This window comes from Chelonia mydas, chromosome 3 (assembly GCF_015237465.2).
Source record: "Chelonia mydas isolate rCheMyd1 chromosome 3, rCheMyd1.pri.v2, whole genome shotgun sequence".
Classification (NCBI taxonomy): Eukaryota; Metazoa; Chordata; order Testudines; family Cheloniidae; genus Chelonia; species Chelonia mydas.
Genome location: NC_057851.1, coordinates 102,828,062 through 102,842,530, shown reverse-complemented (window position 1 = coordinate 102,842,530; position 14,469 = coordinate 102,828,062). Strand labels below are relative to the sequence as shown.

At 41.3% G+C, this 14,469-nt stretch overlaps 1 protein-coding gene across 1 annotated transcript in view; it reads left to right on the top strand.

Moving 5' to 3' along the window:
* The window catches only part of TXLNB (taxilin beta), a 63,947-nt gene that overhangs the window by 35,773 nt on the left and 13,705 nt on the right, over positions 1-14,469 (top strand). Inside the window, exons 5-7 of the mRNA XM_007058084.4 lie at positions 4,937-5,131; positions 7,337-7,456; positions 12,079-12,153. Coding sequence (XP_007058146.2) covers positions 4,937-5,131; positions 7,337-7,456; positions 12,079-12,153 — 390 coding nt within the window. The remainder of the gene's footprint in view (positions 1-4,936; positions 5,132-7,336; positions 7,457-12,078; positions 12,154-14,469) is intronic.

The following is a 14,469-nucleotide window of genomic DNA, read 5'->3' as shown; positions in this document are numbered from 1 at the left end:
TTCTTGTATTTAGTGGATTTTTAAAAGGCCCACATTCTGGAGTCATGTGATTACGTGGGGAAAAAAAGTAAAGCTACATTTCTAGCCCTTGGGGTTTCAGAGAGAGAGAGAGAGAGAGAGGCTAAAAAACCAGAAAGCAAATAAAAAGAATCCAAAGTATATTATTTTAACCATGGTTTTAACCCAATTTAATTATTGGTGGGGGGAGGGGAAGGAGAGCCTGGCACATAATTTTTGAACACTTGGGGTTGGCAAATCTGCTTATATTATAAATCATGGGGAAAAGAAACTATAGAAAGCAGCTGATCGTGTCACTTAAGTTACAAAGCTCAAAACTTACCTCTCCTATCCACATTATGAATCTCCTCTCACTTGCCATGGCATATTATATGCACATCATGTCATGTGAATATCATGTGTATAGTCTGCACTCGTTCAGTGTGTGGAATTCCCACTGACATGCACTGAAGTGCTACAGAATATGCAATATAGAATTGTACTACAAACAAGAAATACACAACAGAAAGGAGAGTTTGTCTTGGTTCTTTTTCTGGTTAATATCAGTAACCTCAAATCTTTATGCATTTACAAACCAACCATGCAAATGATTTCCCTGCAACTACACTTGACAGCAGAAAACAGATTTTTAATTCTCCCTCAAGAAAAGCAAAATACATGTTCCTAAAAATAACAGAATTTATTCTCATTGTTATACTGTATATTCCACTGTCTTTTACAGAAGTCAGCTAATACCCTCAGTGACACATTTCTCTGTGTTGTGTTATTGTTCTGAAAATTAGCTGACAGTCTGGTGGCTGTTTAATGACATAAATATCTCATGTCCCTTGTGCTTCTTGCTCATGGACAGTTAAGAGTGAAAGACTCTTACATAAACACCAGCCAGTCACCAGTTCTGATTCTGGGCATGACCGAAGCAGTTTGTGAGTCAGACTGCACTGCCTCAGAATCACAGGATCATCAACCTAATCAGGGAGTAGTAAACTGATCTCACCTGCACTCCTTTCACTCAGGTGTGACTTCAGTGGAATTACAGTATTCTTGATTTACAAGATCCAAATCAAGCCTGGATAATCTTAATTCTATGAGGTCTTTTATTCATAAAATATCGCTCATTAAAATGATTCAGCCTACACATAAAGTAGCATTGCCCCTTTTTGACCCAAGTAGCTAGTCAAAGTTCAAGGCTATGTGGGAGTTTGAGGTGGAAGGAGAAATTGGTGGCAGCCAGGTATTTCTTTGATGCAGCCTTGTTTATTTACAAAGAATGCACCAAGTCCTGTGTCCCTGACCACAGAAGGAACCAAGAACAAAAGGGAGCAGGTCCTTAGCTTACCAGCCCCCCAGACCTCTTTGGCCAACACCAGACCTAAAAACTCTCTAGCTTTTCCCACTCCAGAATCACACCACTGTGCTTACAGGCTCCTGCTTGGTTTTTCTTACCATTTTTCCTCTGCCTCTCTCTTCTTCTTTGTGACCTCAGCAGTATCTGAATGTTCTCTCACAGTCCCACACAGCCCTCCCCAAAACAATACGCAGCCCAAAAGCTCCTGAGTGGGTTCACACACTCCTGTTGTCTTAGGTGAGGCTTATGTTTATAGTTAAGTTAACTGAAGGGTGAGTTGACACCTATCACCCTCAATGGCATTTTAACCCAACACATAACAAGTTTTCACCCACTTCATAACAGTATCTTCTTTCAGATGTTATGAGATTTTATTAAATTTATTATTGCACTTTTAACAGTGAAACATAGGAAGGCTATATCAGTATCATATTGGCATATGAGGTATGGATATACCTCCAATATGGAAATTAAGAAAAGAGAGCAAGGTGGAGGAGAGAGTAGAACTGGATCAAGGGGATATCTTAAAAATGAATTTTAGTTTCTGGAAGCTCATCCACCTGTAAGCATAGAGGAGATGCAGCATATTTATTTGTGTTAAAACTCCAAACCATAATTTACAACTGTTAGAGAAGTGAGTGTAGATTTCACTAATTAATGAAGGAAATATGATTTGCATGTTCTGAATGCTTCGAACATGCTGAAAAGAAATCCTACAGGAAGAGATTCTGCTCTGTGACAGCAGTGTGAATCCAGAGCATTGGATTTGTGGAGCTACTCCAGCTTTAACAGCTGTAAGCAAGAGCAGATCTGACTCTTAACCTTTAGTATTATGAAGAAAACTTAAATGATCTTGCTGTACAGAAACAAGCCTGAGAAACCAAGAGCAACAGGCAGTAGAGGGAATGCTCACAGATTAATAGGGATAGGAATGACTGAAGATTTTGGATGTACTTGAGGTGAACAATTACACAGTAACACAAATAGGGAAGTTTACTTTGAGCCAGGTGATGGCTGCCCCAATGTGGGGGCAACAGCCTTCCCCCTTCCGTGTGACCCTGCTCAGGGGGCAGCACAACTGGTGTGGAGAGAAGAAACATTGCTAAGCTAGATCTAGAGAGCCATTGCCTCTCCACTGGCCCAGTGTAGGTGCAGTACATGCTACTCCCTTTCCTAGGGAGCTAAAGCTACTGCTTCCTGGTACACTCTGGGAAGGAATTCTTGACAAGTCAGTCAGCATTCCTCCTACAGTAGTGTCTAGAGGCCTCTGAGATCAGAACCCCTTTGTGCTAGCTATTGTACTTACACATAGCAAGATACAGTCCCTGCCTGAAAGAGTTTATAACCTAGACAGGCAAAGGAAGTATTATTATCATACCCATTTTATAGATGGGAAAACCAATGTACAGTATCACTCAGGAGTTGAATGCAGTTTTCCTGAGACCAGTTCAGTGTCTTAACTACAAGACCAGCTTTCCTTTCAGCTAGATGCAGCCTCATTTCAAAATACTTGAAATTCAAATGGTGACCATTATCTGATACCTAAAATCATAATATGAGAAATTCTGATTGGACCAGCTACTCTATGGACTCCCAGTTCTGCACAGCTGCTTGTAGAGTGTTCCAAAACCCCACCAGGCAGTCAGTAGCTCAAAGCCACCGTCTGGCCTTTTGTTTGGGGGAGAGAAGGAGATCAAATTGAACAATGCACCCCACACCAAAAATGCATGATGACTCTAACAAACCTTAACCAGCAATTCTTTTGTTGTGCTTCAGGTAATTATTCTTCCTTCCAAAGTGAATAATAAATGAGACCCAAAGTGTTATCACTGTGTATGTTTTAACATTTGCACAATTGCTACTTTCTGGCTATTTTATGTCACCTTGCTACAAAATGGTTCATTGTAGCTCATCTCCAAGATGTGGAAATGTTTTGCTTTATATTCATTTGGATATATTTATTACTTTACTGAGCTCAGAATAATGATAATGATATTTTATTAATGCACTTTGCTCTTCTAAAAGAATGAAGTATCTATGGAGGCTCGACTTAAGGATCAGGCCCTGTGCTAGGAATCTAAAAGACACGTATTCAATTCCCAGCATTACCAAAGGCTTCCTGAGTGAGCTGGACAGGTCACTTTCTCTCTCTATGGCTCAGTTGTCCACCTGTAAAATGGAGATTATAATATTGCTTTCCTCCCACTCTTTGTCTTGTCTATTTTGGTTGGAAGCTCTTCTTTGTGTGTTTGTGTGTACATATAGCGCTTAGTTCAATGGGGCCCCAATCTCAGCTGTGGCCCCTAGGCACTACTACTGTAATACAAACAATAATGCTATCCCAAATTTCCCTCCTCCAGAAAACTGCATGACTCTGTGATCTCCATCCATGTCCAGTCCACCACAAGGAAAAGTGACCTCCAATAGAAGCAGTAGTTGTTCTTCATCAGATCTTTAAGATGTGTTCCTTGTAGAAAGTGTAGAATGTTACGCACCCACTGCGCACTCGTTTTTTTTTCTAGAATAGGAGATAAATCTATGCCTTTGAGGAACATCTATAATATAAATTAGAGTGTGCTAGTCAGCTACAGCTGTATTCACACATGGTTATAGTAAATTATCCTTGTCCAGTGTAATCAGGGATTTCGTATAAATAAATATGCTAGCTGAACTATGCTATGGGATTGTAAAGTAAGCCACTATGCGATTTGTAGGTTGGTTTCTTAATGTGTTGTAACATGTTAGGTGTGGCTACCAATAATGTTACAACAGGATTACACACCCTTAGAAGCAAATAACTAAGAAATAAAAAACTGGGTCATCCCAATGCTAGAACACTGAATCCAGACATCTGATACTTTCACTTATACATAAAAACATCCTAAATAGAGTTTCACTGATAAGCGTGGAACAAATCCGGCCATCCTTACTCCGGCAACACTCCCATTATTTGGCTCTGTGTTGGCAAATAAACTTCTGTATCTGTACAACACACAGCCCGGTATAGCTGTCTGGTTTACTGCTTGATGAAGCAGAAGAGGCTGGGTTATGAGAGAGAAACCCCTCTACTGGTGCTGAACAAACATTTTTGTTCGTGGCCAAAACTTTTCAGTTTGGGGGGTTTCAACTAAAAGCCGAAACTTTCCACAGAAAGCAAACACCTTCCAACAAACATGGTCATTTTGTCAAAAACCCAAGTTTCCGTCAGAAAACAGTTTGGATGCAACATTTTTGACCAGATATCTTCCTTCATAGCAAAGGTAGTGCTGAAATATTGGGAATCGGTACATTTATATTTTGAATAAACATTCTCATACCCAAGCTGATCTGGTTTGAGAGTTCCCTTTAACTCAATCTGTATAAATGCAAGTCCTTGTTTTCCTCCTTTCTTTCAAGGCTACTGCCTAATCCAGTCTATGTATTTATAGTCACACTCATTACCTGGTTTAAAAAAGAAAGACAGAGCTCTAAATAGACATTATAACCTTCATATGAGTCCAAGTCTTTTCTTTTTTTTAAAGCTGGCTGTTGTGTTACCCATTTAAATTATCACATTCTCCACCTTTTTAACAGGAGGAAACTCTTCAACGGGCCCGGGAGGAAGACGAGAAGAGAAAAGAGATCACTAATCATTTCCAGGGCACACTGAGTGATATCCAGACTCAGATTGAGCAGCAAAGTGAAAGGAACATGAAACTATGCCAGGAGAACACAGAGCTGGCCGAGAAACTGAAAAGCATCATTGATCAGTATGAACTCAGAGAGGAGGTGAGACTACTAAGGCATGCAGCCTCCTTGAGGTAGGGAAAGGCAGGTTTTGAAGTGCATGAGGATTAGATTTATTGACACCACTCCATCCTCTTAATTTGCAATCATTTTTGTTCTTCACGAGGCTTTTCCGTGAAATGCAACATGGATAACATTGTCAAGATTTAATAGCACATTGCAGTTTAATCTAGACCTCATCAGAAGCAAGTTAGTGTTTCAACCTTTCTCTGGCAGCTGCAGATTAATAAAAAATGTAAACCAGGTATGCTCGGCATCTGAACAGACTCTAGTGTGCAGACCCGCAGTAAAAAAATATATAGATAGCATATTATCCCTTCAGTAAATCTCAGAGCTATTGAGAAAATTTCAACAAAGCTCCTATATTTTCAAACTATGCTGATTTTTTTCCCATCTTTAGTAAATATCTCAACTCATGACTTTGTGGTACTTTTTATTGTTAATTAGTATGTTCATTGTGGTTCTCAGTCCAAATATATGCACTAAAAACAGAAGGAAAAGTGACATAAGTACTGTGTACTTCCAGTCTCAGAGGCTGACCCACTTTGGACTGAGCACATCCATCTAATTATTTTAAAATCTTATCGTATCAGACATGAGACCATCCCCTGAATGAACTATAAATGCATTTTAATGGTTTCTATCAAAATAAAAAGAAATTTTATCTAAATGTGGCATGATTTATAGACCCATCTCATAAGAGATTAAGAATTCAGATTTTTTTCCCAACCCAAATCAGAACAAAATATCAAAATTTTAAAAACGTTCATGAACTAACAATCTGAAACATTTTTTGGATCATGTCAATTCATAATTTCAAAATGTTTTGTTCTGATTTAGACTTTTTATTCTTAAGCTTTTTTTAGAATAAATTAGCTAAAATTTTGAAACGTAAAGTCATTTCAAACCATAAAACAAAATTTTTCTATTAGAAAATGTCAAAACAGAATGTTTTGACTATTTCAAAAGTTTTTTCTCAAAATTTTTTCAAATCGAGCAATTGGTTGAAAGCAACCCTTCCTCTGGACAGTTTTGGTTTCATAAATCAGCATTTTCCCCCACACAAAAAAGTTACACTGGAAACTTCCCAGCCAGCTCTAATGATTTACTCAACACAGCAAGAGTCATTGCCATTGCTGATATTTCTTTTGGGAGAGCCTGCTATAGAGTCATCGATTCAAAGACCAGAAGCACCATGAGATTATCTAGTCTGACCTTCTGTATATTTCACCCACTAATTTCTGCATCAAACCAATGTTATGTGGTTGAGCTAGAACACATGTAATTACCAGGAGGGAACAATAGCCAATAAGGGCTCAACCTCACAAAGTGCTGAGCACTCTGGCCTGATCCAGTAAAGTACTGAAGCATGTGCTGAACTTTACATGTGTGTGTAGTCCAATTGCCTCAGCAAGACAGCTCCTATGCTTAAATTTAAGCATGTCCTCAAGTGCTTTGTTATGTCAGGCCAGAATGCTCAGCACCTTGCAGACTGAAGCCCAAAGGGCCCGATCCTGTTTAGAGCTCTGTCCCGATGAACCCCTGCACCCACACTGAGCTGTTTGCAGGGTTGGGGCCTAAAATCTCTGTTTTCACTTTATAGGATCAATTGACTTTGATGTTTGATTCTAATATGCTCCATCTGTCAAAATCTTGACCAGTTAACAGCACCAATAAACTGTGTTATGCATGTTCATGATCTAATGAGCAATCATTTGAGATATGATTAATCTTTTTGATTCTACTAATGAGTTTATATGTGGATATTGTACATTCTAATGCACAGTATTGGAAAAGGTCCCCAGGACTTTTTTGTTATTATAAATCTGACGAATACAAACTTGGTTTCACTTCTAGAGTAAATTCTGGTACAATTTGTTCTTATGACAAGACCTATCATTTTCTAATAACTGCAATAGGCTGGGAATGTTTGGGGTTTCCATTTGTAGAGCCCTTCTCGGTACAAAAATTGGATCTGCATTCAATAGGTGATCTGTAAAGATGGTAAGCAATACAACTGCATCCGCAGGTATAAAGTAGATATCCATGGATTTGCAGGGCTCTAACCATTTGCAATATTTTGGCCTTTATGCTTGTTCTAGTAGGCAGCCATACATGTGTGAGCATGCAGGTCTGTTTTTTCACTACATCTGCAATTTCAACACAGCAGAGTTTGTTTTCTTGCAGCAACTTGATAAAATATTTAAGCACAGAGAACTTCAACAGAAACTGGTGGATGCCAAGTTGGAGCAATCACAGGAAATGATGAAAGAAGCAGAGGAGCGACATGAACGAGAAAAGGAATACGTACTTATCTATCTAATCTGTCTGCTCATTTGTCTGTCTGTCGTTAGATAAAAGATGGGCCCAAATCATCCCTGAATACTGTTTCACCACTATAATTGGCTCTACAGGTCTGAGTTGTGAGACAGTGACAGGGCAGTGTGAGGGAAACTTTGGTGTGACTGTACTATAGATTCAGGAATGCAGCCTCCAGAACTGCCAGATTGCCACCTTTTCTTAGTGCATGGCTAATTCATCAGTCATGGGGCCAGATCATGCTACCAGTCCTAAAGCACCAATCTCCATCAATGCCCGCCAATGACATTTCCCCATGGGCTCTGATGACCCCACTGAATGTGCCTGAATTCCAGTTGGGCCCAGCTGGTAGAGGGTGTCTCCAGTAGAGGGTGTCTCCAGTAGAAGGTGCGGGCAGTGGCGAACAGAGAGGCCAATGAAGGAGTTTCGAGTGTATCATCCAGTAATCAAATCAACAGGTGCTGAAAGTGGAACCCCTAGAAGTGCTGTCCCTCTCAGAATGTGGGGGCTAGAGTTGTCACCTTTGCTGACTCTGTCTGCAAAACCCTTCTCCAAAAGTATTTTAGCCAGGCTATATGGACCTATTTCTGTTATTTCCATTTTTTCATGAAGTAGTGAAAAATCAACATTCTTTGTACATGGTTTTCTGGAGAGGGGAATTTTCTTTGCAATTCTCCGGAACAACTAGCACCTATGAAAGAGTAAGCTCAATAACTGGTTCAATTAGCTATAAAATCATAAGGGAATGGGCATATAATAATACATACTTATGCTTAAATAGTTTTATGAACATTAACTGAATTAATGCTCGCAGCCTGCCTTTGAGGTAGGCAAGTATGGATTATTACAACTTGGTAATAATACAGCCCAAACTCAGTCAAAGAAGTTAAGTGACTGTATAGGCACTGACTCCATGGGTACTCCAGGGCTGGAGTACCCATGGAAAGAAATTAGTAGGTGTTTAGCACTGTGGCAAGATGGCCGATTTTAGTCTGGTGGGTCCTGTGCTTTTCTTGTCGGGGAGCTAAGATGCCACCTTTGCCCTGCTCTTGGGTGCCGAGGGCTCTGCTACTAGCCCAGGAAGGTGGTAGAGGAGGGAAGCGGGGGAGGGGTCTGGGTTTGCTATGAGTCCCAGCCCCTCTCAACCCCTGTGGGATTCTTACCCTCGTCCCCCTTAGGTGGGGTTACCCTCGGTCCTTAGATGCTGGGGAGAAGGGAGTCTCCCTGTCCTGCTGGGCAGGGTCTCCCTTACTCCAATTCTCAGGTTTTCAAAATCTCTCAACGCACCTCCAGGCTCCAGTCCTTCCTCCTCCTCCTCTGTCTGCCAGATGCAGGGGGGTTTATTAGGTTCCTAACAGGGCCTTAATTGACTGCAGGTGCTCCAATTAACCTGCGGCCACCTTCCCTAGTCTACAGGGAACCATGCCTTAATTGGCCTTGAGCTTATATATCTAGCACTGTCCCACTGCTCCCTGGCCCTCCTGTATCACAGCACCCATGGGCAGTCAGCTCTCCCCTCCCCCTCCAGCACCTCCTGTCCACCTGCTGCCCCGCCAATCAGCGCCTTCCCCTTCCCCCCAGTGCCTACCGCCCACCGCCATCAGCTGTTTCGTGGTGTGCTGGGACTCTGGGAGGGAGGGGAAAGAGTGGGGATGGGGCACGCTGGCGGGAGGGGGCGGAACTGGGCAGGAAAGAGGTGGGCGGGGGTGGGAGTTTGGGGGAAGGGATGGGGTGGGGGTGTGGTCTGGGGTGGAGTGGGGGTATGAGCACACACACACACACACACACACCCGCCCAGAGGAAGCCGGTGCCTATGAGTGAGTGGCCCCAAGCCATGTGATGAGTCAGTGTCAGAGTAGGATTGGTACACTGGAATTCATCATTCACAGTCTTGTATCCAGACTGCAGGACTATACTTGTCCTCCACCTGAATCATATTGCACACTACTGAGTTCAAGGCACCATGCTATTAAAATATATGTAATTAAGACGTTTATGATCCAGCCCTCTTAGGATGAGCTCAGTAGTACAGAAGGGCAAACTTCAATCACAGAAAGCACTTGCTGGAAAAGTCTTTCAGGGACAGAACTGTCTTACAACTCTCTATGTACCATTTTGCAGAGCTCTCCCCATCAGTTTTGCCTTAAGTTTTTAGCTTTTTCAAGCTGTTTTTTAATAAAGTGTTTTTATTCTTATAGTTATCCAATTAGTCTTTTAATTGTATTTTTTGTCTTAACTTCAACACCATACATGGTTTACTTGCCCCAGCACAAAACCTCTTTACCTCCCTCAGCGAGCGCTGCGGGATCTACAAAAACATACAAGGAGGGACATTTGTGCAGAGACATTTTTAAAATGTGCTCTTGCTTCTTAGGAACCTACTCACTGAACATTAAACAAACCCTGAAATTCCAAGCGCCAGTGCGTCAAGCAAACATGGCACTGCACTGCATGCAGGATCGTGAAGCAGGTTTCTCCAGTCTATTCCTCCTCCTCTAACTTCCCCCAAAGATCCAGAGCACTCAGCCCCGCTATTGAGGTCAGGCAGCAGGGCCAGGATTAATATAAGTATCGATTGAGAAAACAAGTTAGTCACCTAATAAAAATGAATTGTCTAATTGACTGAGCCTGCAAGGCCCCACGCTCAGCTCACTGGAGTTTCTCTGTAACACAATAACTTTTGAACACTGCGTCCGATCAATTCTAAAATACCCAGAAGTTCTAGGTATCAATGGGCAGAGCCCTAATCATCTTGGTGAAAGTGGAAAAGCCCGATTTCTGCTGTGAGAGGAAAATCAGGCCCACCAAGTGCCCACTTGGGGCTGCAGATGGCGGAATCGCCCTGGCGGCCCCTGCTGATGCTGACATGTCATAGGCAGCCCCTTCATACACTGCTCTCTCTCGTGGGCTGTACAGCTTGGCCTACAGAAGCAATGAAGAGTGTGATTCTCTAGTAAAAATGTAACATTTAGTACTACGTGTGCTTCTTTAACTGTTAGCACAACCTGAGGATGTGTTAGCACACGGCTTCAATGGCCTAAGGTAGATTTTCTCCACCGTCCTACATTTGGAGGGTGTTGCTTTGACATCCCAATGTGCCATGTATTATTGGATCTGCAATTAAATGCGGGTGCAGTGTAGGCCTACTAGACTTCTAAGTGCTTGATCTGAAGGCACAGTCAGGTACTTGAACATCTAGTTTACGTGAATTTGCAATTCTGTGGGTGCAAAAAGGAGAGCCTGATTTGAAAATCTAGCCTATAATACTTCGTTACACCTTGCCTTAAAACAGATTGTAAACTGTTAGGTGCAGGGACTGTCCCTTACTCTGTGTTTATAATGCATACCACAATGGGGCCTGCCTGGTCCTGACTGGTGCCTCTACCATAACACAAATACCAAACAATCACATCATAATTTTTCTAAATATTGCATTCGATATTTTTATTATGAATTGGTCTCCGAGTTGAGTCCGCCCTTATTATCACTTCACATTTTATCAATACAAATACTAATTTTTATGATTCAGTTTCTCCCAGTTTGTTTTTTGCAGATTATCTTGGGCTGCCTAATACTGCACATTAATCTGTGTAGCCAATCTGTGGTTTGCTTATGTTACAGAAAAGTTTATTAACTCCTGGATTTTACAAGCTGCAGAAATAGTGCAGTGTGATAATATGTTGGAAGGATTTCATTATTGTCCAAAAATACTACTTTTTCTCTCTCATTTTAACTCTGTTTTGTTGTAGCAGGGGATATACGGGTCTGACCTTGGGTCTCTTCATCATCCTAGCCAGGATGTCTGTCAAGGTGACCCTTATGAACATTTAAGAAATAAAGATCAAAGCACAGGCAGTTTTGGGAATTAATGACTGGCCTAGACACCAAATGGCCCTGAGGCTTTTCAAAGTTTTGTTTCAAACCATTAGACCCAACCAACCTGTAATTCCTCAAGAAGCAACCATGTAGGTGCCAAAAAGGGAGACCTGGACTTGAAAATCCAGCGCAGTATGCAAATGTTAACATAATTAAGTATTCTTCACATATGTTATTTACATACTTCCTCAAGAAAGTGACTCAGAAATTAGGGCCCACCTAACTAAGAGTTATCCATACCATCTCTTCATGCTGCGTGGCCTTCCATAGGATCCCTTGGATTATATATGTATCTATCACCACCTATTAAATTGACCTTGGTCAGAACTTGGGATCCTAGCCAAAATTATCTAAACACTGAAATCCTGTCTCCATTAAAGTCAATGGGAGTTTTGCCATTGACTTCAGTGGGGCTAAGATTTTACCCAGCTGACTGAGTAAAGTATATATAAGTATATTTCCTTAGGTGCTGTACGGCCATGTTGTATACAACATATAGGAGCTTCTACTCCAACTATTTTTGAAATCCCAGGTTTTTTTTCACTGAACCCCCCAGCCCATAATTTTCAAACTCATGCTAATGACCCCAATCTAGATAGATTCTTTGTGCAGCACATGGATGGAATTTATATCAGCTATTTCCAAAGATACTAATATAAAGTAGTTGGAATGCCAGGATTTATCATTGCTAAGGCACAGATATAACAATTTTCTCTCTGTTTCTCTAAACACAGCTACTGACTCAAGCTGCAGAATGGAAGCTCCAGGCAAAAATGTTGAAGGAACAGGAGACTGTACTACAGGCCCAGGTGAAGTTGATTGCATGGTGTGCCTTTGTGTGCCCATTTTTAGCCCACGTGCCACATTCCAGGTAAAGTATTCCAAAAGCTTTGTATGTATGCCCCCTAAGCCTATCCTGAATCATTAAGACACTGTAGTAATGGAATCAGGCTATATTCAAGCATGTAGTAAAACAGTGCACCACACCGAAGTGTTTGCATGTGCATACAATACTGATCCACAAAGCTCTGTGCTGTAATAATGTTGGATGCCCATACCAGTATACTCACCATAACTCTTCCTCAGCCCAGACCTACACGCCTCTGAGGCTCCAGTCCAGCAAAGCACTGAAGCACATACTTAACTTTAAGCACATGAGTTGCAGTGAAGTCAGTTGTTAAGCACGTCCTTAAGTGCTTTGCTGGAATCGGGCCTGAATCAGAATTCTCATTAACTTCCATGGCAGTTCCAAACACAGAGTGCTTGTACAAATGCGCCTTTTGTGCTTTCTGCTCAACAGGGCATAAAACAGTGTTTGAAAAATACATTAAAATGGAATGTATTACACAAACTATCACACAGATAAGGCTGGAGCAAAATGCAATGGCAGCCAAGTAACATACAACTAATATAAAAACATACAACAGTTACTCCATCACAGAGTGGCACAATACCAGACCTGAAATGTGGGTAAGCAATTAAAAGGGGACATAGGATGTGTATACCAAAAAGAGAAAACATTGATAGATTTTCCTAGCCTTATGGAAATACCTAATGGAAATATTCATAGAGAATGATCTTCTTTTAGGATTTAAATGAGAATTACCTCCATTTAGTAGAATTTTTAAACCAGCCTCTAGTACTCTATAGCCCAGAGAGAATTCGCTCTTAAATGCTGGTGGTCCTCAGAGCACTTCCTGGAGATCCCTGGAGAGCTCAGAGCAGGTCTGCCAAACACAGTGGTGAAAACCCTAACAATGGCTCCGTACCTCATCTGCACTGGTGCTTCCGTTGTTATAATCATCAGGCAAATTGCACAGGCTATAGCTATGGGGGGAAGTTTTATGGAAAAATGACTATTGTAGACAGAGCCTCAGCAACTTTGGGGTTACTTATGGGCTAGAATGTAATTTTATACTCTGCCCACAGTAAAGGGCAACATCTTCCCAGGTGCAGCCCAGGGATGGCGCTATGACTCAGAGCGTCAAAATTCACGCCCACTGGGTGAGGAATAAGTTATTTATCCCTTTTCATAGAGTAGCATATCTCCTGCTCTGCATCCTGCCAACTATTCTGGCCTGCGAGGAAGGGGAAGCAAAGCCAGGGCTCCTCCCACTCCACACCCCCTCCCTGCCCAATTGCTCACATTGCATAGTACTGGGTGTGTAGATCCGGGTCTACCCCGGAAGGCAGACTCACAATCCAAGTATGGTGACCTAACATCCCTATGCAGCCAAGTAAGAGCTGTGACAGTCTAGCCAACGGTCAACAAGGTGAGAAGGATATGGTCCTTTATGCAGTTTTTCAAAGGTTAAAATAAGCAGGGAAGAAATTGAAAAATATTAAATAAACTTATTCTGCACCTACTGTTTATGGACATCAATTTGATAGGTTCTCCAATCAAACCTCACAGGCTTCCTGAGGAGTCAGTCCCCAATTTTCTTTGAGTGTTTTTAATTAAGTCTTTATGTTCAGCTAGAAAGAGTTTTGTATATCAGCCAGACCTCACTAGCCAGTTTAATGAAATTGAACACGAGAGAATATATTAAACATGCATTTCAAATTGTAAAAATAGTAATAAAGGAATCCATTCAAGCCTCTCTCAGACTGCCTTACTTGGGGGTTGAGGCCCTGATTTTAATGGGACTACTCACATGCTTAAATTAATCTATACACTCAAGCTCAATCTAGACACTTAACTGAATGATTGGCTAATCAGTCAGCTGACTGGCTAGTGTGATTTCAGCAGAGGAAGAGTCTGCCTAGATTCCAGCTGAAGATTCCTGCAAGCAAGTGGAGGGAAGATGTTGTTTTAGACTCAGCAGACTGTATAGACTTGGTGATCAAAGACTCTAACTGAGACTTAGGTGAACAAAACCTAAGCTTTTGGGAACTTTCAGTTTCTTCTCACTGTATTTCTGTGAGGACTGAACTGTTCAGATTTGAATTTGTTTTCTTTATTTATGTTTATGTATAACTGTGAAGGTAATGTCTGTGGGATGATAAAATAGCCGTGTCATGTTGTAAAAATTAGATTATTTGTTTCTTTATCATAAGATTTTATAAAGTTATTTAATTAAACTCATTTATTTAGTTCCTTTTGGGACTTCAATGTGGGGAGGTTG